The sequence below is a fragment of the Anas acuta genome, chromosome 9 (genome assembly GCF_963932015.1).
Source record: "Anas acuta chromosome 9, bAnaAcu1.1, whole genome shotgun sequence".
NCBI classification, from domain to species: Eukaryota; Metazoa; Chordata; class Aves; order Anseriformes; family Anatidae; genus Anas; species Anas acuta.
In genome coordinates this window covers 23,848,622-23,875,138 of record NC_088987.1, presented here as the reverse complement: position 1 = coordinate 23,875,138, position 26,517 = coordinate 23,848,622, and the positions used below count along the sequence as shown (strand labels likewise).

Below are 26,517 nucleotides of genomic sequence, written 5' to 3'. Positions count from 1 at the left end.
AGCAAATTTAAAATTAAAAAAAAAAAAAGAGAACAATTATTTTTATACTTAGTCCTTTCTACAGAAAATGAAGAACATAATGCATTACCAACATATTACTTAGCTGTGACTAAAGCACTTAAAATATTTAAAACTAAAGAATTTTTGATTATCGCACCATTTGGGATGAGCTATTAGATTATAAATAATCTCTAAAGCTATGTGTTGCATTATAGATATGATGATTATAGAAGCCAGCATATCTATTGTTACTCCCATTTTAAAACGGATGTGGGAGTTCAATTCCAGTGTCTATATAAAATAAAACTTTGAGCTCAGGAGAAGGTTTGCTACATGAAAAATAGGAAATGGTATAAACAGCCTCCAGGACTCCAATGATCAGAGCAGTTTCAACTTCTACTTTAGTCAGCAGAAACTATGGCTAGACAGGTGACAGTAAACAGCATACAGAATCACTTTTAAAAGTTGCTACAAAAAACTACCACCTATTTTCTTCTTACCAATCAGTAGGATGCACCTCAAAAGTAATACACTTCAACAGTAGCAAGTATTTGCAAAAATGCTTCTAATTAATTCAATTTAGGTTGTCATAACATTGAAAAATCAAACAGATGCATCAAACTTTGCATGAGAATCAATGAACTACTGTAAGTGTCAACTTGCATGAAAATATTTTGTATTTGTGACTGAATTAATATTATACTAAAATATATTTATTGTAAAAAGCCAGTTACAAATTGCTTTAGTCTATTTACAGTTTAATTTATCACCAAAATACAGAAATACTATCAGGAAACCTGAAAAAGGTTGAAATTGATTGTCAAAAAGAATGCGTATTCATTTATAAATACATTTTCTTTGTACATGGTATTACGACTTAAAACAAAACAATAATAATAATAAATAGATACATTATTCAATTAAATTGGTGCAATCTTATCTTCACTTTGTTAAAATCAGCTTTAAGAAGAGTTTGATCCTGGCAGCCCCATTTCCTAGTGATCTGTAGAGCCTTCTTTTACATTTTATGACAATCAGACCATTCAAAAACTAGCAGAAAGTAAGAAAACAACAGACAGACTGGCTAGGCAATAAGATTCCAAGTTTGACATGGTATATGAGCTCCATTGTCTAACTGAGAATATTCCTTGAAAATTAAAAAATTTGTCCTGAAAACTTTACAACAAAGAGAAAACATTAGTAGAAATAACAAGAAAATAGAAAGAAAACCAATAAATGGTTGTATCCAAAATGGAACAGTCAGTCATTTTCAAAAGGGGTTGCCTCTTCACTCTATTATTGCTTTTGGTATTTCAGAATTTCTATCATTCTAAGTGTTTTTAGAGAAATATGGTTCTTCATTTTGGTAAGTCTCCAATAAAACAATAATCTCCCCTTTGCTAAAGCAAAGGAAAATAATATAGTCTATAAAGCTGGTGGTCTACATAGCCTGTCAATGTCATATTACACTGATTGGTTTTTCTTAAACAGATGCACTGAGTTTCTGAAACTGTGTCAGAATATGGAAAGTTCTGAGGTGATTTCTACTCTTTTTGATAATGACCTATTATTTATAACAACAAACAAACTCCTGACTTAGCTTCACCACCATTTGCATAACCCCCAGAATCTACTCTGTTGGGATCATTCAGTTCTTCAAACAGTCCAGTTTCAATAATTTCTTCCTGCCAGGGTATAGGGACAGCACCTGTCGCAAACTTTTTGAAGAACTTCTTATCTTTGTCATCAAACTCAATTCCTCGTACTTCAGAGAAGTCAGCAATGTCTGCAACATCTTTGGCATAGACAACAGATGGATCTGGCACAAATGGAGGGTCAATAAGGTTTGCCTCTAGCCTGTGGAAATTTATTGTTTTGAAGAAGCTATGTTTTCTTGGGTCATCATCTTCATTTCTGCAATAAAGCAAAAGATTGTTAATCACTGCTATGTTTTGCTCTCAGATAGATACAGGTGTCTCTGTGTTGTATATACGAGAGTATTTTAAATTAAGGATATATATTTATATGTAAGTACATATATAGTGCCAAGCAATCCCATTCAGATAGCTCAGGCATATTCAGAGAATGTTGCATTGCACAATATAAGCACATCTGAGAAGCAAAAAACATCCTGATCCCATTATTCATTACTCTGCCTCTCAGGGTAAATTAGTCTGGGCAAGGTGCCATGCAGGAGTTGCAGTGCTGCTTCTGGAAGTGCACCAAGATACCCACATCCAAAGATACACTTTAACCAGAACTAAAGGGATAGAAGGACAGGGAGGGGAAGTGTTGGATTTACTGTTTGACAATGAAAGACCAGTGGTTGGCTCTATATTAATGAGGTAAGAATATCTAGTAAATGCTAGACTGGCGTACACTGGGTTAATACATCTAGAGATTGACTCTGAGGAACAATGGTTTGAATAGGAAACTGTTGACAAATGATATTTGTGGTTTTAGCTTAATTCAGAGCAGCTATGCATTTACATCACGTAACTATTCTGCAACGTCCAGTTATGTAGCTCTAATAAACAGTCACAGCTTTAGTGAGTCTGTTCATTCAAGTGAACTACTCCTTATAGATGAGCAAAGGTGTTCATAAATTATGGCATTAACAAAAGTACGTGCACCTTTGTCACAAACATGGTCCTTTCTCAATAGGTTTAAAACTCAAGAATAAAATCCAGAAAAGACTGAAAACATTGCACATATGTACTTTAAGTGCATTTTAAGAAGAACAACTACAGACCTCAGGCAGGACTTTTTCTTTAACAGAAACAGTGAATTCTTTCATTGTATAGAAAGGCTTGTACAATATTCTAAGGATAATCTGAACCTCAAACGTATGCTCATTAAAGCATGGCAAAGGACTGCAGCTTTAGAACTGCATCCTGCCTGTAATGCAACTCTAGCAACAAGGCATACAAAGTTTGCATTTAGAATGCTACTTAACAGAGGAAAAGGGAAAACCACTGTATTTTTATTTTTTATACCTATGATTTTTTTTTCATACTTATGAGTGCACTGGTCTTCAAAATGGCAATGTAAACTCATTTGTATTTTTTTTTCTACCTCAGCACTCTATAGTTGCTAACATGTTGCTGTTTTCTTTCTCCATTTTCTTACACAATCATATACTTGGTGAAGTGTAAGCACTGATGTCTTTGTAGACGATGTTCTATGAACAAAATGTAATACAGGCCTTTGTTTTTTTTTTAATCTTTACAGATGTATAGCAGCACCATATAGAAATAGTATATCTGCATGTCTGTAGAGAATCTAAGACCAGGTAAACAGAACAGCTTGCCACTACTGCCAGTTCCTTGCTAGCTGTCCTGACATGCCCTGCTTATAACCAGGCACAGCTGAGGTGAAACTACCAGCTGCCTTTTTCAGCTCCCTTGTTAGAAAATCATCATTTTGCCCTTCTGTTGCCCGCTTCCTCTGAGCAAGTCAGCATCAACCACAAACAACTGCATGCCACCATGACTGGGACGCTAAATCATAGCCTGAAGAATGACAGATACTGCCATCAAGGCACCCTGCACAAGGAAGAAATGACATTTTCAACCCAAAAGAGCTATATGAACATAATTATTCAACTATAGACTAAGCCAAAAGAGATTGTGACCTGTATACATAGATCAAAGTTATACAAATAGCCTTGCAAAATCATCTTTTGGCTTAACTAGCCAGTGATAATACCAAGTACTTGTGCAGCCCTCCAGCCTGTTGAGATCTATTTACATTTGCTGTTAGCTTGAGGTGCATTCGAGTTGCTGCTCAAATTAATTAGTGCCCTGTGACACCAGTGAGCTAGTAGTGCTGACAAGTCGATGGGGAAATGCACTTGCAAAGATTTCACTTTATTTTCCTTTTCGTTTCTGTAACACAAACCAAAAAGCACTACAAGTTGGGGAAGGCTCCAGAATGGACTGCTGTGGTGTTTTTCCTCCTGATGTATTTTCTGACACCACCAGAAACATAAAAAGTTTGAAAACATAAAGCTACAGGAACGCCATCTACTGGAACCAACGGAGGCATCTTCCAACTAGCTGGAGTTGAACTTGAGCCCTTACCGTGTGAATTGCGTGTTTACATGACTTATATAGAAAAAGTAAATGAGCTCATCTCAACTCTTGCCAATTTTGTATCCTCCACAAAAATAGAAAATCACTGTACATGGAGGAAGATGTGAGCTTCACAGATGCCAATCCCAAAAAAGCTGGAGTGGAGAAAAATGGTTACATTATTTTCCAAGTTAACCAATGACATTAAGTCTTCAATAAAAAAGTGGAGTATTTTAAAAGGTCAGGTGTACAAATTAAAGCTGTCCTTGAGCAGCTTTAACTTATGCAACAGGCACTTATGTAGATAACCCAAGGTCTTGTTGTCCTTAGTAGAATTACAGTGCTAATCTTTACATAAGGATGAGCTGTCCTGAATAGTATCTCTCCCTGTTCAAGAGGTACATAAAGGCTTTTCTTCTGTCATGCTCAGGCATGCTATACATCCCATCGTCTTCTTTCTCTAAGTACAACACATAACAGTAAGAATATTTTAAAAGGCAGAAAATCAAAAATAACCTGTGCAACAACTGTTCTGTCTGACAAATGTCTGACAAATGTCTGACATTTCTCCCATTGCTGAGAAATAATGCAACAGTAAGCAGGCCGAATAACTGTAGTTTGGCAAAGGGAACGTGGTTATTTTAAGTGATTAATTTGTTGCTGGTTTTGCTTCACAGTTGTTGAATTAACTTGGCCCAACTTCTCAGAATATCTAAATTTCATTTTCCCCTATTCTGATTTTTTTCTTTTTTTACTTCACCAAACACTTTAAGACTAAACATCTGCAAAGCATGCTGAGTTGTAAAATAGAATGCTCTGTTCTTGTATAAAATTTATTTTAAATGAGCTTTTAGAACATATTAAAATAACACAAATTTTCTATCAAAAATCCTCTGCATATTATTTCCTGCAGCTTTGCAGAATTGTTGTTGCTGGGAAAACAACACTAGGATAATGAGAATATGTATATTAATGATATATTATTACATTTCATTAAAGTTGATTATTTCAGGCAAATGTGTCATTAAAATTTTGCAAAACTGTTCCATGTTGTAATGAAATATAAATTCAAAAGATTATCTATGTATTTTTATTAAGTCCCTGTGTCTATATCACCACTAGGTTGGAAAAGAATCTGATCATATGCTTACATGCACAGATGATTAAAATCTTGGTGTATTCTAAGGACAGTTACTACAATTTTCTTTTTATTCTTTTATTACATTTTGGCTACATTTCTTTTATTTTGTCTCTACTGCAAATGTAGATCTCCAATCTGTCTCATTAGAAATGCACTAAATGATTCATACATATACACACACACGATCACAGAGATCAGAGATATTACAAGTTAAATATTAAAATGCTTAGCTTTCCAATTCTTTTATTATTGAACAGTTACTTGAAATTGCTAAGTCAGGGCCACATCCATCAGTCTTCATCAACCCAAAGCCACCACCGAAATCCCAAAAACCATTTTATTTTATACCAGTGTGTGTCCAATATTCTTTTCTTCCCGGGATGAATCAGGACGACCAGTAACCTCTACAAGATTTTTTAAAAGCAATTGAGTAAAGAAGATGGTCTCTTCATCAGGAAGCCAATGACACAGCCTTGCAAGCTAGGTATCTGCAGGGCAGAAAATCCATATTGCAGATCTGGATTTCTGCCCACATCATTCCAGTAAGTGATACAGGCTGAGACTCTGCATTCAGTCTGCATTAGCATAGATGTGGGCCTCTACTTGAACATTGTTTAGCTTTAGGAAAGAAATTGGACGAGAAATGGGCTCCTCCCATCTCCCAGATCTGCATTGAACCTAACCCCACAAAACACCAAGAAAAGAACTCCTGTGAGTAGTCTGGGGTGGGAATGGTTGCTGCAGTATTGCAACAACACTCCTTATTTTTATATTCCCTTCAACAACTTCCACCTCTCTTCCTGGAAGTGAAAGAGAAAATTCAATACTCTGTAGAAAGTGAAGAGCTAATCTCATTTTGTGTAAAATCGCATTGGTATTATTTGCAGCATTTATCTGGCTCTTTTCAAGTCTGAGAAGTAAGGCATACCTGCTTCCCAAACGATCCTCTGTTTTCTTAGCCAAAAACAGTCGGCAAATATCTTTTGCTTCCTCTGTAAAGCTGGCATTTTCAAATTTCACCTCATCTTCCAGAGTTCTTCTTTTAACCTCATCCTTACCGACCTTTTCTTTGAAATCCTTGAATGGTGTTCGCCCAGCAATCATTTCATAAATACTACATCCCATAGCAAACCAGTCCACAGGATAGCTGTAACTTTCTTCCTTCAGGATTTCTGGAGCCATATAACCATTTGTCCCAGCCTATAGCAAACAAAGAGATTTACTATACAAGATCAATAATGAAATACATACAATTAAACAGACTAGTTTATAATTCTTCAAAAATATCAGTAATACAATTGACATAATTTGTATCTAGAAACCGATGTATAACAATGTTTTAGCACATGGACTACTTCTGTCTTTAAACATATTAGCATACGGAAAAACTGTGTTAAATATGCTTTTCAAGGTAAAATGCCTATGCAATTTTTGCCTAAGAGTGGTTTCTTTTTATATTAGTCTTTACCTTTCTGTTTTTCTTTCATATTAACATTCATCCTGCTGAAGAGTGTTGCTACCCTTTTTCTTGTAAACGCAGCTAGCAATCATTTTGAAAAGATTGAAAAAGGTCAAAAATCAGACAATCATCTGCCCCCTCCCTGTTCAGTGGTTATAACTCTGCTCCAACAAGGGTTTGCTGCCAGTGAGAAAATTCTCGTGGAGCTGGCAGCTGAGCTGAGGTAGGAAGTTCTCACCCGCACTCCCTGCTGGCTTCTGCAAGGAGTTATGACCATCAAGGGCCAAGAAAAACCACTGTATGAAGTAAACCAAAGAAAATCATAATTAGTAAATTACTTACATTTAGGTGAAAGAGCTAGTTTACATGGCTTGACTGGAAAAGGCTCTCTGAATAAAGTATAGAACCAACTGAGCCTTCCCCAAAAGTGGTGACCACTCTTGGAGAGGGGAATTTGTCTGCTTCTTCCCAAGCCTGGGCCTGGCATGTTCCCAGCTGGGGGACAGACTCCAAAGTATTCAAGACAGTTCCTGCTGCCTCTCTAGTAAGCTGATCTACCTGGGAGGAACAAGAGGATGTCAACCTCTCTATATGCTTTCTGCTGCACTGTTACATCACTCGGGATGTGAGATTTCGATCTTCTCATCTGACCCAGTATTTCCTGACACAGCTGATGCAATGCCTGATTCCATATATTTACCAGATTCAGCTAACAGCGATCACTATGTCAGAAGTTACTTGAACTCCTGTCGTATCTGTTTGAAATACTGGGACTAACAAATTAGTAGGATTGCAATTTAAAATGGAAATATGATTCCCCCAAATTTACTCAAGATGGTCATCATTACTGCCACTACAACATGATTAATACGGGATTCACTCTGAAGCAAAACAGAGTGAGAAAGGGGTAACAAAAACTAGAGTTTATATGGGCAAATTATATTTGAAAAAAAAATAGTTCAACAGCTGAATTTTAGTTTATGAGTCAGGTCTCCCTATACAGTTTATCTCATGCCAGTACATATCACGGCGTATACTCTACTGTAAACAATATGTGCAGGAGATAACATCACAACATCAATTACAACACAAGACTAAACAACACAAAATTAAATCCAGTTAGTTTTTCTGCCTTTTTTGGGTTCTAAGGTAAAATCCACCATTTGGTTGATAAATAAAAGTAAAATGAGAAAAAATAGATATATCGGCCAGGTTGAAAGCAAAAGAAAGGGTTAAAAGTGAAGTGACACCTCCCTCAGTAAAGCTACAGAAGTTCAAAGGAACCATATCAGGCATTACAGCAGCTGGTATCTTTCCTCAGGCAATTTATACAGTTTGCACTGGGTTCCTCTAAGTTAATAGTGAGAGATACCCTGACAGTATTACATTTTTGTGTGATTACTTTGCCATATAGAACAGAGACAAGTGCTCAAATACAGCCTGCAGAACCCAGATACATCCGGCCTCTAAAGAGCATGAAACCTGGAAGGGAGAGGAGGGGCTGAAAGCAGCAGAGAAATTTTGGTACAAAAGAATGGGCACAGAGCTCATTCTGGTTTAGAGAACAGATACTTCTTAGGCTTCTGGAACATTTTCGGCTTCTTTTTCTGGGAAGCAATAAGAATTCTTAGTTTTACTGAGACGGAGCTGATTTAGGGCACTAATGCCTTGAAGAACCGATGAGTCATGTCATTATCAAAATGTGCCCTGACAACAGCACAGTAAGGTCTTTTTGATAAGATGTTACTTTGCTGCAATTTAGCATCACCATACGGGAACTGGATAATTCTAACAGGGAAAAGTCAGAGTGTCATTCTCTGATCATTAACGTGTCTCACGGGAGCTCCTTTCCAGGCTATTTCCTCCACTTGTTTCTTCCATAATTGTTTTTTCTTCAGAAGAAACAGTTGCCAAGTAAGATCTATCTCTTCCATATGCATCTTCCACATAGCCTTCAGTACGTCACGCTACACAGAAAACCATGCTTTGACATGGTACTCATAACTCATGAACAGAGAAAATAAGACCGTAAGTACAGACCAAAAAGACTTCATGACAACATAATAGAAAACAGAGATGGATCTACAAAAGCTTTTCAGACTGAAGTAAAAGATGGTGGATGGGTTTAGTGTGTGAATGAGAATTAAACTTTAAAATTCTCAATGAGTAGCACTGAAATCTTTTGAACTGTTATTGAACTGATCCAGCTCAATCTGAGAAAAGTCTAGAAACATATATTGTTCCTGATATTTCAAACCATCCCAAATGAGCTGTTTTTCTCATGAGAATTCAATACTTGAACCTAAATTTAAAACAAATCTCTCTCAATCCTGAAGATTCTTATTAATCCCAAGATTACTGATGAAGGAACAGGTTGAGAAACAGGAATCTAATCTAATCTCATAACCCCCGAGACTCAAAAAGCCCACCTAAACGTTATCATTTGATAATAGATACACATTTTACCAGTAGTCAACAGTGATGTGTAAGTGGGAAGAAACACATCAACAAGCAGGGGGAAGAAATAAAATCTCAGCAATTTTTTTTTTTTTTTTATCAAAACAGTAATGTGAAGAAAGGAAGAAAAGAGCTTAAATTTTAGTCTTTTACACCTATTTCAACATATGGAGCTTGGCAAAATATTTAATTTGGGAAAAAAAAAAAAAGATGATAAAACCATAAGCATTTGAAGATAGAACACAGAAATCAGAAAGAAAATTATTCAACCCCTGGATCTGGAAGAACATGTGTCTTTTCAGATGAAGACTTAATTGTATCTTTGAAGAATTGATGGCATTTGAGGGAAGCTACAACCTCACATCCCTGCACTAATCCTTACTGAAAACAGTATGTTAAAAAATCATACCATCTTTCAAGGAAAAGAGTGCCTGTGGCAACATGAAAGAGCCTCAGTGATGCAAGAAAGGTTTATTCAGGCAGGTAAAACAGAAGCACATTCTCAGCTTATTCTCGGCTCTCACTAGGAGCCAAAGAATGTTATATTTCCCCAACTTTTCCACAGAGGGCAGGAATTGTGTACCACTGCAAAGGCACACAACTTTTCTAAGTTTAGTCAGTGCCCCATTGTCCATTTCCTGCTTGCTCTACATCTAATATTATCTTTTGTGATGGTAAGCAGAATGCCTTATTTGCACATGCTGTTTGAAATACAAAAATATTAATTACATTTCTGTTAAATAATCTTTAATTTACTTGCTTTTGAAAACAGGTTAAATTATCTACTTCTCTCTTAATTTTCTTATGCAAAATACAAGTTTTCAACAATCATCTCAAATGTAATGACCAAATGTTGTCCTTGGATACAATAGCAAAGAACTTCTGCTAAGTGGAATTGTTGCTTTGAGTGTGGTTTGACAGGGCAGAGTAGCAATGAATCATCTGAAAGGATACAATGTCTCTAGCGAAATGTGATTCTGTACAAAATTTCTAAAGGCCACATAATTATAATCTTTTAATAATACAAGATGTGATCTGGAGAAGCACTAAGTGCACTCAGTTCCCAGCACAGTCAAGGGTCCTTGGCACACAGCTACCCTCAGCAGAGTGCAGTGCGCAAAGTAACCCATGTTCATCAAGCCTGTTCACATCACTGTCCTGAGAAGAGAAAGTACTTTGAACAACATCATTATCTTAGCTTCTCAACAAATACAGCGGAGAAAGAAACAGAACCGTCCAGAGTTTTCTTTCTCGCAGGAACAGACAAATGGGGAGAAATGGGATTTAGATCCCTCTAGCTTTTCCCACAGATCTCTGCAAAACAAACTCAATTGATATCGCAAACCAAACAGTAAAGCAAATCAGAATGTCTATCCTTTGTTTGCCATGGCACAAGAACTGTTGAACAGAGGAAAAAAAACAAGCTGAGTTTAGCTCTATCAGCTGTTTCCTGGGGCTCGGTCCGTCCTTCCTCCGAGGGGTGCCATTGACTGCTTTGTTCTCTCCTCCAGCTGTTCCTCCACTCCTGCAGCAAGGGCCTGAAGAGACCCTGGAGGAATGCAGTAACAGAGCACAAAAACTTCCCTGCACACAACTGAACAGGCCCTAGATGCAGAGGAGAACAACGGATCTTCCTCTGTCACTCACGTTACCACATTCATTTTTCTCCCGAGAGCCACTGTGAGTAGAAATGGAGCGTAACTTAAATCAGTCACACAGGCCTACAGTTCCACATGTTCACACAGCAACAAGCCAGTTGACCAAATGAGTAGGCAACCGTATTTTAGAAGATAAAGTCAAATCTAATTAGCACAAACTGTACCCTGAAATGACTCACAGAGCAAAGATACCATACCATTAATGCTCAGCAAAGGGAAAGACTTCACTTTGGTTAGAAAGGAAAAGACATTTGGATAAATTGATAGGCTACTGGTTCAGAACACAAAGAGGACTGCCCAGAGTAGCAGGAGAAGGTAACAACACACTATACCTTAGGAGCTCGTGAATCCCACAGGCTTACGCAAAAATTCACCACTGAAGGTTTTTTCATTTTCAGAGGGACACCATTTTAACAGGGAAAGCTGTCGGTCTTAACAAAAAGCCTACAGCTAAAAGCACAAAGGGACAAAAACAGATTTCTGCTATATTAGAAAAAAGGAAACTAAATTTACCTCTGGGATCAAAGTCCCATACTGAAATAGTGAGCATATTCTTCAGTTTAGATCCACACTCTATGGAAACGATAAATGCCTTGAGGAAGGCTAGTCCAGTCACTGGGCAACGACTGGAACTTTGGACTCAAGAGCATCTCCCCATGACTCCCTGTGTGATCACACATAAATATCTTTGCCTCAGATCCCCCTTGGAGAACCCACTCACATGCCTATTTGGTGAAGTGTCATCAGAAGGAACATGCATTTATAGATGTTCTAGCAACCAGACGTTATACATGTAGGGACTGAGCAGACAGGACACGCAGAACACTTGCTACTGACTCATAACTACACAATTAGTACACAAGAATTACCAGGCTTCTTTAGCACTCCTGTAACAGGATTTTACTTTTGATTTTGTGCAATGCTTTGTTTCTTCTTCTGTTTCTCCTGACCATTTTCCATCTGTAATGTGGGAATAATACTGCACTTCAGAGATGCTTATGGTTTTATTTTTTAATGATTGTTGAATATTCTATAAGCAATATTAATAAAAGGAGAACATTTTCCCTCTACTTAGGTCTGTATATATTTTATGAAGCTCTTTAAAATGCATGCTAATATAGTACAATGCGTGGGTGGCTTTCTCAAAACAGCACATAAAAGAGAAGCTCCATGTGCAGAGCCAGCGTGACTGAAGGCACAGGACTGTGTGGCATTGTCCTGTGAGAAGGGTAATGGCGGCCCAACACCGGCACAGCCACCACAGGTTAAGCCAAGCAAACAACGAGGCCTGGACGGTTCCCGTCATGAAACCCACAGGATTTCAACCACCTCGTACTTCAGGATTAAGTCTAAAGTTGAAGGTACTATTCTTACACAGGTAAGTCCAGGAAGACATCTACTGGCTGCATCAGACAGGCCCACACAGCCAGTTAATTGTATGCAAACTGGCTAAAGCTGGATGCATGGGGACAACTGCAAGAGGATGGCGTGCGCACTGACACCTCTAACATTTTCCTAGCCTCCAGTTTGCACGTCAAGGGCTTAGAGACAGATATGGGTTCTCTCAACAAAGTTCTCTTCCATCAATTGTCCATTCTCCCCTTGAACCTAGATAAATTCTTAGACTCTACACGATCTTTACCAGAAGAGCCCTGCAGCCTACCTACACTGTGTTAAGAACCACTCCGTGTATTTTGAACCTGCTTGTGGAAGGTACTGCCTTCCACTAGCAGATTTTCAACTTGAACAAGGAGCAAAACTGAGCCTGTAGCTTCCACTTGCATCTTTATCTGTATTCTGTATTCTAGGAGCTGTCTTCTTAAAAAGGTCACTATATGTCTGTTACGTGGAACTATTCACCACAGTAACTGGAGTTGTACGTGTGGTCCAATACGAGTAGAAGTACTACATTGCTCACCACTGTAGTACAACTGCAGCTTACAGTTTCTGCAAAGCTGTCAAATCAACAGCTCAAAGAATTACATCAGCAGCTAAATATTGTATTTCTTATCCAATAAAATACAAATTATTGACAACGTTAAATCAATGAGTGACCCATTAGATGATTTACTTAAAGAGAACATTCCAGAAAGCATTTTTTTATGTAACAAATACAAAGGAACTAAACATAATATTTAATCTAAACTAAACGTAATATTTAGCACTTACGTGGCATTTTCATCTTCTAAGAGCTTAATTAACTCTCTACTCAGCTCTAGGAACTTTATAAGGAATCTTATATCTTGCTTTTTCATGGAACATGCTACAGCATGCATTAACCATCAGATGAAACTGCGTGAAGAACAAGATTAAAAGTCATGGTAAGAGCCCCGATGCTGTGTCTTTAAAGGACCCCAGTAACTTTTCTCAGACAGGAAAAACGTTTCTGGCAGGTTGCAGGCCCGGTGCAAGGTAAGTATTTGGTTGGGACACATTGCATTCTTGTCGTTTTACACGACTACAATATCCTTTCAGCCACCTGCAAAACTGCAGGAGGCAGAAAGATCTCACAAAATTATTTTTGCTCCGTTCACACTGAAATGATCATGGCAGTCATAGTGAGTAAGATTTCATTCTGCAAAGTATAGTTTCAGACAGAAAAAACACAAAATACCTGTCATTATGATGCACTTCATCACAACTGTGTTTATCAACATTTTGAAGAACAAAGTCCCACTAGTAACTATTTCTGAGCAAACAAAGAGCTGTCTATTTTCAAAGCGCAATGGAATACGTTTTTACAGAACCTTATCAAATAAAAATGCAATGTGATAATGACCAGAGGTTAACTGCGGAATAGCTTGCTTACTTATTTTTGATTTCACAGGTCTGAATTCCTTCTCCCCATTTCTCAACTGTCTTGAAATTAAGCTGCAAGTTTCAGGAACATCTAAATAGATTTCCTTTTGTTTTCCTAAGAAATAGAATCTTATAATAAACAAACATACAGGAGGGCAAAAGGACATTTTGACTAAGATTTTAACCAAAACATGTTTTTCCTATAAAAATATTATGATGTCCTTCAAATATATAAAACACAGCGCAGGAAAACTGTGAGGATGCCTGAAACCTCTGAAGATATGAATGCACTCTCATGAATACTACAATAATATTTTTATCTTATTTTTCACAGTTATTTTTTTCAATATTCAAGCTTTCTGGCTCAACAAAATACTTCATAACTTAAATGCACCAGTTGCTTTGCACAAAACCCATACCCATTAGGGCAGAAATCCCTTCCCAAAATAAATAGCACATATGCACTGACTTCTGGAAAAAAAAAAAATGGCATCGAGTCCCCAACAACTGAATGTACTGAAGATATGAGGGTACTATACAGAAGAACACTGTCACTTTTCTCACACGCATTCTCAGGAAATAAAGTACTATTACTCCTTTGGATAAGGGCAAGAACATTTGACTCACACAAGTGAATTTCAAGTTACACAATGAGAAAAAGTTGTAGGGACTTCAAGAAAAAGCATGCCAGGTCAAACTGTTCAAGCAGAGAAACTTGGCATAAGGGATGGAGATTTCTCATTGTTGTCATATGAGAAAAGAACTAGTTACAGAATCAATTATATGCAATTAGCAAGCTCTTAAATAAATGTTTCTGCTCATATTGGAAAAAAAAAAAGCACACCTTAATATCCACCCTACATACATTACAGTTTCTCAGACCAGAGAAAGCTTAGAGGTTTTAAGATGTGCATTAGCAATGATGACCTGCATATGGTAGTCAAGTTAGTACATAACTAAACAAAACATTTCACCTATGCAAAAGCCAACTTTGAAGACTCTCAGTTTCTCCTCGTTGCCTGCTTCAACATGAGAAAAAAGACAATATAAACATACAAAAAGGGAGTAATTTTAAGACACAATCCAGCTTTATACATGGCATGATCAACACATCAGAAGAGATTCTACAGGCATATTTATATGAAGAGTCATGATGATATTTCCTGAAGTCCTGAATAACTTTATTATCACTGGCAAAGTGTTTGTTGTATGTTTCCAGAGATGTCAGTAAGACCTTTGCCTAAGTGTGCATATACACACTTCTAGGTAGATTGCAGAGGTATGCGTACATATCATGAAAAAGTCTCCATGATACGTACAAGTCTCTCTCTCTTTCTCCAAGATAATCCATGTTTGTTTTATGAAGAAAAAACATTTTAAGCAACTTTCAATTGCCCTCTACTTCGTTTCCAAGATCATTACTGTTCCAATGTACTTTTTTTCAATTTCTCCATTCTAAAACCAGCTAGCACTTCACAAGTAAAAATCATCACACCTTAGTTAAATCAGGTCTTTAAACTGTGATTAATACTGTATCAGTGATTCACAACTGCCTATACGTGTTCAAGACAATATCATTGCCATTCGTGTGGAGAGCCAGAAGATGTTTCTACTAGCTGCTTTAGCTGTTGAGAAGAGAGGAAAAAAACTAAGGCTAGGTATCCAATAAGCTCTTTCAAAACTTTTGTTTTGGTAAGTATGGCATTTTTATTTATTGCCCTTACAGACAGTTGATATAGAGCACATAAATATTCCCCAAGCAGAGTACATATTGTGACAACACTTACAGGATACTAGAAATACTTGTTCAATTATCTAAATTTAAACTTTTAATCTGCAAAATACTTTTTCTGCAGCATAAACAGACATTACTTTGTAAGAAGACCATATCGAAGTCACCCATCTAGATTTCAAGAAACCATTTAATGCATAAAGAATACAATGTTTGGCTGGCAAACAACACATATATATTAAAGTTTCACTGAAGTTTTCACTGAAAACTTGAAAATGTCTAAAACAGGAACTCACTAACTAGCCTACCACTTGTGCCACATGATAATCTAATCACCTAACAAGATTTACAAAGGGGATTTATGCATCCTCCAGCTGATAGATGGACAGTGTGTATTTATTTATGCAGGAAATGCTAAGAATCTTTGGATGCTTTGAAAGTGGAGCAAATTTACCTTTACTGGCTTGTACACTCATGAGAGGTATACAAAATTTTCAGAATGCATGGACATACTGTGTTTTTTGAAATCTCTAATGCAGTATGGAAAATGTTGAAATAAATTCACATATTATATACAACTTAACCCTGCATAAGGAACAATAAAAGTCATCACATGATCTTTCTACTTCTTAATAGATAGCAAATAACAAAGACAGAAAAAGACAAGGACAACAGAAAACTGTTGCTTTGTTTCACTAATGACAATGGAGAGGCATTTTCATACCAGCTTAGTTACAGTCAAACACATGAACATTTTCTAAGCAGGTACCTAAGATCAGATGTCTACTCCAAATTTAGAAAGATACATAAATCATCTGATTTAAAACCATGTAATCATCAAGGCATTTCAGGGGGTTCTGCAAAGCCTCCATGAAAAATATAGTAAATTACAAGCAAGTACATTTGATCTTATCTGACTTGCATACAGTACTGAACTTTTTGCTTCTCTTTAAAAAAAATAAATGTAAAGGAGAATAACTCATGAAGAATTACAGAGTGCTGCTGTTATAAATCAGCTTGGATTGGTTGAGTCTCAATTTCAGAGAACCATCTGTATATTCATTTAGTGAGACATCTATAACAAACTAAATAGAAGGAAGTTTATGAGACACCTAGAAAGAAGAACAGGATTATTTCAAATGTAGGTACTTAAGATTTCTAAAAATATTCTCTGGGTACTTAACTACAGTGGACTCAATTGAAGCCAGGTGCTCAGATCTTTGTAAAACCCCAGGTGACTTCTTCAAGTAGATAAAAATATACTGACAAAAATCTCAGATTTTTGCTGATTCAGGTTAGAAAAGTATTAAAAAGACTTTTATTTTTCCCCAACTTAACTTTGTAAAAGAGAAGACTATTCAGAAATGAAGATAAGAAAATTTAGTTACTAGAAAACTTAGTTTTCTCATTTATATCTTTGAATAAATTATAAATAAAACCCACACAAGGTATTTACCCAAATAAATGCACCTGGTTAATGTTGCATTTATAACACATTTTATTATGATAAAAACTTCTACAGGCAGCATACAAAGAGCATAGGTCACTAACTATTTTTCAGAATAATCAAGGAAGAAGAAAATTAAATCATGTGATCATTTACTTGGCTCCTGCTGATACATTAAAGGTATGCAAGTCTTCTGTTGCTTATTTACAAGAAAGATTCAGTTAAGGAGTCAAGAACTAGAAATATGAAAAGATTAGCACACAGGAAGAAAAAACTTAGTTACTGGGGGAGAAAGGTTTGTAGACAGCTGCTGAAAAACATTAGTTATTTTAATTTAGTTTTAGCATCTATTTAGCTCTCACCTGCAAAAAACAGGAATTTTTCAATTTTTTTAAAAGGCATCATTCTGCTTCTTCATTCAACTGTCTGAGACTAGAGCAGGATATCCATACTCAGAATGAATATAATCTCTTAACAAAAGTAGTTTTATTGAGTATAAGGGTTTCTTGCATTGCAGAAATCTGTTCAGTGGGAGTAAGCTATTAAAATATGATTCAGAAAGCACATTACTTTTTTTCCCCCCCCCCCCGGAACAGTACTTCAGCAAAACAAGTTGATGCTACTGAAACTTCTAAGATTAAAAGTAAGAAATAAAAAGATAAAACAACTCAAGCTCACAAGATTTCATTAGACAGAAGAACACCAACTTATTTAATATATCGCCTTACAGAAAGACTGCAACAGATGCTTTTTTTTAAAATTCTACTTTCTACTTAACAAGTAATCATAAAACATCATTAAGATGTATTAAGGTAGGCTAAGTTAAATTTATCTAAACAGATGAAAACATATGACCATCAGCCATACTAGACTGCTAAGCCATGGTTTTGTCTTGCACAGGTGATATTAGTTAACTAATTTGAGGCAACAGAATGACTTATGAATATGGTTAAAGCAGAGTCAGATTTCATTCTCCTAGTGCAATAGAACAGAATTTTAAGCATGATATCTAAAAAAAAAAATCTCGTAAAAGAGGGTTACGAGGCTTTAAAGTCAGAACTGCTTTTAAGTGCTGGAGGTATGAATGAAGTTCAGGGTATTACAACTGCCCATCAAAACTGAAGATACTTGGCAAATGGATAAATAAATCTAAATTAAAACTGTTTATATCGTATATCAGGAGCATTTTCTTTATAATTACTGACTGAAATATGTTAGCCTTAAATTGTCATGTCAGACTATCATCCAAAGTCTGGAATCAGCTTTGATGGTAAGGCACTTCAGTCACATATACAGTAAAATACAGATTTGGTCTGGGGAAATAGATCTTTGCCTTTAGCTTCTAAAACTGCCCTTATAAAACAGAATCCACAAAATGGTACAACTGATTATATTTCATAAATCTGTCTTAGATCCATAAATCTTTCTGTGTTAAAATATAGGCCTGTGCAAGTATCTTCTCTTAAGCTTTTTAACTGAGAATTTTATAGTCATATGCCAAAAACTTGCTACGATATAAAATTTCTGGCAATTTTAAGTCAGAATGTAACTGTGATTAGTATACAAAAGTTAATTTAACATCACCGTTTTTATTACATGAATCAAATGTAAAGTTCTTTTTATTGTTTCTTACATACATTACTAAAAATATTAGTAATATCTAGCTCATATTTTAGTAGCAGTTTTCATACTTATTCAACTCCCTTATAATCATAACACAAAATGAAAAATAACATCATAATAGTCTTTCTCCTATTTCAAGTTCCCATATGAAGAAAATAAAACTGCATTTAACAGAAATTCCTTATAAAATACTACAATCACTGCTGTTTATACTCCAATAAAAGCACCCGTATAAGGGTGAATACTGCTATTAAAACAGAGATCAGAAGTGGAAGAAAAATCGTTATAGCAACTTAATGACATTATCATTGAAAGCAAGGAGGAACAGCTATCTTGCCCGCTATTGCTTTTGAGATTCTACAGTAATAAATAGAAGACGTTATACATTTCTCAATACCCTCTTTCATTTTTTTATTTTACCTAATGCCACATATTTGCTAGTGACAAAACCTGCCCTTGGACAGAATTGTTTTTCCAGTCATAATAAATGCATGCATCTGTTACTTGCAAAACATAATAAGGTTTATAGATTATATATACTTTGGGCTCACTGATCAAAATGCTAACTTCACAAACAAAACAACATTCCCATTTCACATAATTTCTATTTTAAAATCTGCCTTAGCTATCAGAGAAACTGTATTTTCAGCTCTGAAACAATGCAGTCTCATTTTTAAATCTATGATATAAAACACCAGTTTCTGTATTTTCTATTACTAAGAACTAAAAACAATCATAACGTGTTTTTTTTTTTAATGGTCAGTAGAAAATATACTCTTCAGAGTACAAATTACTGTATTAAATGTCAACATCAAAAGATATGTGTACCTCAAGCATGATAAAAATTTTATTAGCATCTCTCATCTAATGATTTTTTACAGAAGTTTAAAGACTCAGGAAGTATGATGTTAGACCAGACTATAGCACTGTTTCCATTTCTTCACATTCTAGTCTATTTCAAACACTTTGGGACAAAAATGATTTTTTCATAATTAAGGGACATGAATACAGTTTTCTTGTGTAAATCTCATGACATTATTATGGAACTGGATTGAGATGGCCATAGGCACAGATGAGGTGCGGCACAGAAATTCACACAGCAAAAAACAGTTATCTTTCTCTTTCCTCCTACACATACACACACACATGCACATTTTCAAACACTCATCAAGTCTGCTTATTTTTCAGGAATTAATCTGTAGGAGGAGGAAGGTTCATGATTATTTGTTGCGCAGCATGATTGAACGCCCACAATACAATCGGTCACCTAAGAGAAATCTGGAAGAACTAATGTTCTTCTAAGAACAAAAACTGAGAACAGGAGGAGTCACATCTTTAATTGCTGCTCATTATACAAACAATTCATTGGCTAAATCCTAGGCTACACACTATTACTCAATCTTGTGAGAAACAATAGACAAACTTGATTCTTCTGATTTTGTGTAAGAGAAATTGCTTTACTAATATAGCGACCAGAGACTTAATTAACCAAATCTTCTTACCACCTGTCTCTTAGAATGAAATGACCACGTAAGGTCTTTAGCAAAGAACAAATCCTGAGGAATTAAGTCTTGGACTCATAATACATTAGAAATAGAACAGCTTCCTTTCCCACTTCCCATGTGCAATAAATTTCTACTCACCCTCTGAGTGATGGTTTTTCCCTCTTTTACTTGCACTGCCAATCCAAGGTCAGAGAGTCTGCAGTTACCGTTATCATCCAGGAGGACATTTTCTGGCTTCATGTCCCGGTATATGATCTTGATGGAATGGAGATGCAGAATCCCACAGGTGATCTGAGCTGAGTAATAGATTACCCTGTTCATTTCTAAACCCCTTTCTCCCACGTTGTAGATGTGGTATTTCAGATCCCCTCCATTCATGAGGCTCATGACAAGACACAGATGGCTTTTGCTCTCATAGGCATAAGCTAATGTGACTATAAAAGGGCTGTTGACCTTCTCCAGGATTTCTTTCTCCAGTAGTGCCATCTTCTCTCCACCTTTTTTTTTCAACCTTTTCTTATCCAGTTTCTTGCAGGCATACATCTTGCCAGTATTTTTCACCTGGATGGCACAAACCTAGAAAAGCAAGATGCAAAAGGAAAGGTAAGGAAGCAATTTTACACATACAGATGGAATATCAAGGGCAGTAATAGGGAGGAACTGGGGAAACACAGATGCCTATTAGTAGCTGCTAATGGTAACTTGCATGGCAGAGTATATTAGGAGAGAAAAGAAGGAATAAACAAGCACAGAATCAGTTCTATTCAGAACTAGTGTGTGGTGGGCCTTGTGCAAAGATCCTGAGAACTCCAACAGTAGACCTGTATAATTAACTAACACAAAGCAGGACCCATTCTCTGATCATAAGTGGCATATACAGCTTGTGTCTGCATAGCTAAACTCTCTTCCTTCTGAAAAAAGGTAACCTCATTCATCCTTTTTTGGGAATAGATCTTGATCTGTGCTATTCTCTAAACTGTGCCTAAAAGTTATCTGGGAGTACGTGAGCTAGCACAGGCCAAAATGGTGCCCAGGAACATACTAATGATTAGCTACATAGATGGCCGTGCAAGCTTTTCTATAGACAGAGCCCACTTCTTTACTAGTATAGACACAGACCATAAAAGTTTAGGGTAATTCTTCACTATCAGGTATCTTGAGTCAATCTAACAGTACAGATAACAACCTGAGTTTAATTTCTGGGAAATGGACACTCTGAATGACCAAGTTTTGCAAAATGTTAGGCAATTTCTTAATTTATCACCAAGTTTCTCTGTGCAAACCCACCTGCTGGTCTTGAAAGGGGAGGGGTGACCCACACTTGTAAAGGTACAGCTCTTACCTCTCCGAAGCCACCTTTGCCCAGCACTCGGAACTCATAGAAGTATTTATCAGTTACTGGCTGCTTCTCAAAAACTTTCCATTGGAGGAATTTGTCATAGAAGGGGCTGCTCTGGAAGTCCTGAAAGGGCTTGCCTTGAAGGAAGAGTTTGGTTTCCTCCTTGGCCAGCTGGACAACATTCTCATAGTCTTTCTCGGTGGCCGCCTGGCATTTGCTGACCAAATCAGAGCTCATGAAAGACAGATAGTTTTTTGCGCCTGTCTTAAGAAAGTTGGTGATCATGTTCTCCATGGTACTGCTCTTGACATTGTCCTCTGCCAACTCCCAGCTTGACACCTCATCCAGGAAGTCCCTTGCTACCAAATGTTCCGGCACCGTCTCTAAGAAGTCTCTGAAGAATCTCTTGCCGATGGGCTGCTGCTCACAGATGCTCTCGTAATCAGCAGCAATGGACTGCCTAACCTCCCCGCACTGATCAACCCTGGGCAGCGAGAGGCTCTTACGTCTCTTTTGCATCTCCTTGGTGTCTCCATCTCCACTCTTCCTGGCCTGCAGATAGGCTGTGTTGGCAATCAGGTTGTCAAGCCCCCCCATGTCACACATCTTGGCAAGCTCTTGGGGTGGCAGAGCCTGGTTAGAGAAAATGAGGAACTGGCCCAAGTGCTGTGCTGGTGCTGCCCTGTACCTCTCCCTGCCAGTGGTGTGTGGGGCTTCTGAAACACACCGCAGAGACTAACTGCTTTTGCATTAAATACCTCTCAAGGATTTTCACTAAGTACCTTTGGGTACATGCACCATTTGTGGAAAGTGACTGGTAAGAGGTTTCTCTGTAAGGAGCTTTGAGTTTGCTATCTATAGCTGAGGGATGACACCCTAGGCAAACCTTCTCACTGGCAGCACCGAACAAATGCAGTTTGGTTGGTGTTTCATGAATGAGCCCAGACACCCTTTAAATGTACCATTATCCCCTCTGTACACACTGTCACTGGCTGCTGAGAACATGCAAGATTTCTGTCTGCACCACAAGCACTCGCCAGTCCCAGTGGCACGCTGCTCAAAGGTAAGAGAACAGCTTCTTACCTCCCTTGCTCTTGACATGGTGAACACCATCAGTCACTGAGCTTTTAATTTTCACACTACTCAGTGCTTTGAGCATCCACACTTCCAAACTCAAGTTATACACAACAGCAGTGATTCTGAGCTCCACAGATACTTCATGCAAACCTTGATGCCTCATGCAGCTCCATCTGAAGGAACAGAAAGCGGATTACACGCAGAGGCTAAGAACTGCTGCTGCTCTAAAAATAATGATCCCTACATATGAAACAGCACAGAGCTCTGACCTTAGCTCCAGCCCACAGGAAGAGGAAAAACACATTTCAAATGACTGGCCAAATCTTGCCAAGATACTTCCATACCATACTGTGGCCTCTCTTCTTTTTACCTGCCAAGTTGGTATTATGGCCATCAGTGGCAGGATGACAAGGTGGCAACGGTGTATGGCTGAGGTAGCATCAACAAGAGGAAAAAGCCGATTATAATCAAGTGAAGCCAAAATCCACCTGACTTCACTCAGTGGGCTGCCTACTAGGAAGTCTGAGCCCCGTTTTTTCAAAGTAATAAATATCCTATGCAGCACTCACTAGGCTAAGCACTCTCCTGCTGTGGAGTCATGTGGTTTGGCTTCTAAAAACTGTCTTCTTATTTAAGTAAGATATTATGGGAAAGGTAAAGCAGCTCCATGATTTCTCCAGCAGCAATCGGGTCAAGCTATGCAAGGACGGCTTCCTTTTTTTTTTTTTTCCCCGCTCTTAACCAAAACAAGCAGAAGTGCTGAATCACAAACACTACACATCAGGAGTAACAATGGGCACTTCTCAGACTCCTTAATGTTAGTGATAAACCCTTCTTGGCTCCTTTTTGTCACTCTACTAGTACAAAATATTTTGCTTTTATATGCTTAATCCTGTCTGCATTGAATCCATGTGACATCTGCCTTATGGTTATATTCTACCAAATGTGTGAGAGCTTTTCTAGCGATGACTGACAGGCCCATCCATTGCAAACCATGCGTGAGAAGGCGGTGTGCTCTAAAGCAGAACGCCTGAAAGCCTTGCTTGCTACAGCAGTCTCTAATTCGGCCAGGTGAACGCGAGCATGGGGCACAAGAAGGTTACATAAACAGCTGAACGATGCAGCCAGCAGAGGAAGGAAGACTGCAGAAATGTCAAAGGAAGAAGTGCCAGTAGTTCTGAAAATGGTGTCCTCAGCAACATATTCCCATAACAGCCTCAAAACAAAAAAGGAGCAGAGGCCCTAAGCTCAGGCCCTAACATTCAGCAGCATCTTTTCCACATTTAGCGAAACGCCATCATAGCTCAGATTCCAAGTAGCAGTACGAAGGGCTGGTGACTGGGGCCTAAGGGGGAGCCTATACCAGCTAGTGATAGAGACTTATCTAAGCAAGTCAAGAAATTACTCAGTGTTTACGGTACCTGCATAAGCATGGCACATTCACAGCTTCAAAAACCATTCTGCTCTATTCGTTAGAATCGTTCATGATTTCTACAGAACATAACACTTTCTGTAAAACAAGGTAACTTCCTAAAAAAGCTAAGTGAGACAATATGACCTTTGGACACATACTCATTACTCCAGCCACTTCTGAGAAACAACCCTAGCTAGATTTGCTGAATGATCTAAATCTGCTCGGCATGCATTAAACAGCAGAAAAAAGTAGATCGGCATTAATCTATGAGTTGATAATGGCTATTGAAGTTAGTGTCACCTAACTCATAAAATAGCATGCTTAGATAAGAGGCAAAACTGATTTACTTTCTATGTACAAAAGATGAACAAATTCGGGACTAAAAAGGGTTACTTATTAAGAACTGTGCTAATGGAACACCAGGCAGGGGTAGGATTTCGAGCAGAAGAGAAATTCATCTTGCATAGGCATCTGTCTGGTGCAAAGCTCACAGCAAAACTGAGACCTAAGCTAATCTTCTCTAAATTGCAAAGAAAATACGTGAAGACTTGAAATTAATTCCCCTGTATTCTAGGTGAACCTCTACTTACTACTCTACAAGATATTCTATAATCTATTTCTCACGTGTTTGCTCTCAGCTGAGCTGCTTGCCTGTACATAGGTAGTTACAGATTAATGAAGCCAGAGACACTGAATTTGTTATCCAATGCTTAGAGCATCCAGATCGGATATGACACGTACAAATTCCTGATACTGCATATAAATATTTTTCTCAAAACTAAAATATGTGTCCTATAAAGTATTATCTATCCAAATGATTTAGAAGAACGAGACAAAATGAAAGTATTCTGAGCAGCTGACTGAAACTCACAAGAGCATCTGCAAACTGAATTTTAGAAACTTCTGTTAGTCCTGAAGAGCTTATACAAAACCTACTTAGAAATTAAAATACGTTACAATAAAACTGCATCTACAAAACAATGAATTCACATTAACAGCACAGGTCAGAGTAACTCAAATGGATCAAGAGCAGCCCTGAGGAGAAGAACCTGGGGGTGGTGGTTGACCAGAAGCTGGACACGAGCTGGCAATGTGCGCTTGCAGCCCAGCAAGCCGCCCGTAGCCTGGGCTGCACCAAAAGCAGTGCGGGCAGCAGGCCAGGGGATGGGATTGTTCCTCTCTCTCGTGAGACCCCCCCAGGAGCCCTGCTCCCAGCTCTGGGCCCCAGCACAAGGACATGGAGCTGCTGGAGCCAGGGGAGGGCTGCAAGGATGCTCAGGGGCTGCAGCCCCTCTGCTATGGAGCCAGGCTGAGGGAGTTGGGGTTGTTCAGCCTGGAGAAGAGAAGGCTCCGGGGAGCCCTTACAGCGGCCTGCCAGTGCCTAAAGGGGGCCATCGGGAAAGCTGGGGAGGGACTGTCTGTTAGGGAGTGATGGGACTAGGAGTAACAGCTGTAAACTGAAAAGGGACATACCTAGATTAGGCATTAGGAAGAAATTCTTTACTCTGAGGGTGGTGAGGCCCTGGCCCGGGCTGCCCAGAGCAGCTGTTGCTGCCCCATCCCTGGCAGTGCCCAAGGCCTGGATGGGATTTGGGCAGCCTGGGCTGGTGGGAGGTGTCCTCCATGGGGGTTGTAACGGGTGGGCTTTGGGGTCCCTTCCAACCCAAAGCATTCTGTGATTCTGTGCCATAATGAGATCCACAAAAAAAATGAAGTTGCCACCCTGTGTGCTCTTCTCAGTGATAACAACTCAATGAATAAGCGTTTACAATTATTTTCTTTAAGATTAGTAAGTTTAAAAAAACGCTGTATGCTGGTTTTACATCTATTTATGCAAAGGCAGGAAACAGGATGACTACACCTGAACTGCATGATGATAATGATCTTTCTAATACCACATTGCATAATCAATGATGTACATTAAACTATCTTAATAAGGCAGTTTATATTCATCTGCATTTAACTGAAAAGCAAGAGAGTAGAAGAGATGGGATCCAGTCGCAGCCTTCCCATACTAAACAAACACCACTAACTAGTAGTTATAGAGAAGTCGGAGGTACTTTCTTTAGAGGGATGCATGGTGGCAGCATGACAGGTAATGAGCACCAGCTGCTTCAGGGACAGATTAATCTGGATATAAGGACGATTTGCTGTGAGAAGAACTAAACACTGGAATAGTTTGCCAAGAAACTGGGGAAAAACAACAAGATGTATCTTGTCAGGGCCCTGGACAGCCCAGTCTAAGGCCTAGCCTTCAGCAGCAGATAAACGACCTGGTGTCCAGGGGCCCATTGCAACCTACACTTGGTAGGGATTCAAATCTGTTTCAAAGATTTCTCTGGTTGTGCTTTATTTTTTTAGACTCTGAAAACTTCTCTGAACTTACCCAGATAGAAGAAAAAAATGCACAAATACCAGCTGCTTCAATTTCAACATAGCTTTCCTAGCATCTCATTTGCGTTAACACCTGTTTGAACCCACATGCAGGAAGATTCTTCTTCAGCTATGATTCTCAGCTCTTATTGACATCCATGTGACACGTGAACTGACAACAGGGTGAAAAATACTTTGGTACTTTCCATATTGTCCCATAAACCCAAACAAAATGAAGGAAAAAGCCATCTGGTGGGAAGAGAGAATTAAGAGGCTTTAGAGAATGGAACCTGGGACCAAATTCTGGAAGAGAAAATGGGTGGTAAAGTAGTTTAACTTCTTAGTTTAACTTCCACAGATAAAAAATCATCTCTATATCCATCATGATTGTCTTTTCCCATTGTTTTAGGGAGAATCCTT

The 26,517-nt window shown here is 38.0% G+C and overlaps 1 protein-coding gene across 3 annotated transcripts; it reads right to left on the bottom strand.

The window, feature by feature from the left end:
* Nucleotides 1–691: 691 nt before the first annotated feature.
* On the bottom strand, nucleotides 692–26,406 carry GRK7 (G protein-coupled receptor kinase 7). Of its 3 annotated transcripts, none has more exons than XM_068691465.1 (5): nucleotides 22,317–26,406; nucleotides 21,237–21,785; nucleotides 20,033–20,470; nucleotides 6,143–6,414; nucleotides 692–1,914 (listed from the first exon to the last, which is right to left on the bottom strand). In XM_068691465.1, the coding sequence occupies exons 1-5, from the start codon at nucleotides 22,344–22,346 to the stop codon at nucleotides 1,572–1,574; spliced, it is 1,632 nt and encodes a 543-aa protein (XP_068547566.1). In that variant the 5' UTR covers nucleotides 22,347–26,406; the 3' UTR covers nucleotides 692–1,571. The 3 variants fall into 3 exon arrangements, with proteins under 3 accessions (XP_068547566.1, XP_068547565.1, XP_068547567.1); XM_068691466.1 differs by adding an exon at nucleotides 3,751–3,887 and having other exon boundaries at nucleotides 1,777–1,914; nucleotides 21,237–26,406; XM_068691464.1 differs by having other exon boundaries at nucleotides 21,237–26,406.
* Nucleotides 26,407–26,517: the final 111 nt, after the last annotated feature.

What these genes read in the sequence shown, in the direction of transcription:
- GRK7 (XM_068691464.1), bottom strand. Translation starts at nt 21,839, where the DNA reads ATGTGTGACATGGGGGGGCTTGACAACCTGATTGCCAACACAGCCTAT. An exon ending in GCAAAGGTGGCTTCGGAGAG is followed by an intron (nt 20,471 to 21,236) that starts GTAAGAGCTGTA and finishes TTGCTTTTCTAG; the next exon opens with GTTTGTGCCATCCAGGTGAA. An exon ending in GAGGATCGTTTGGGAAGCAG is followed by an intron (nt 1,915 to 6,142) that starts GTATGCCTTACT and finishes GCTTTATTGCAG; the next exon opens with AAATGAAGATGATGACCCAA.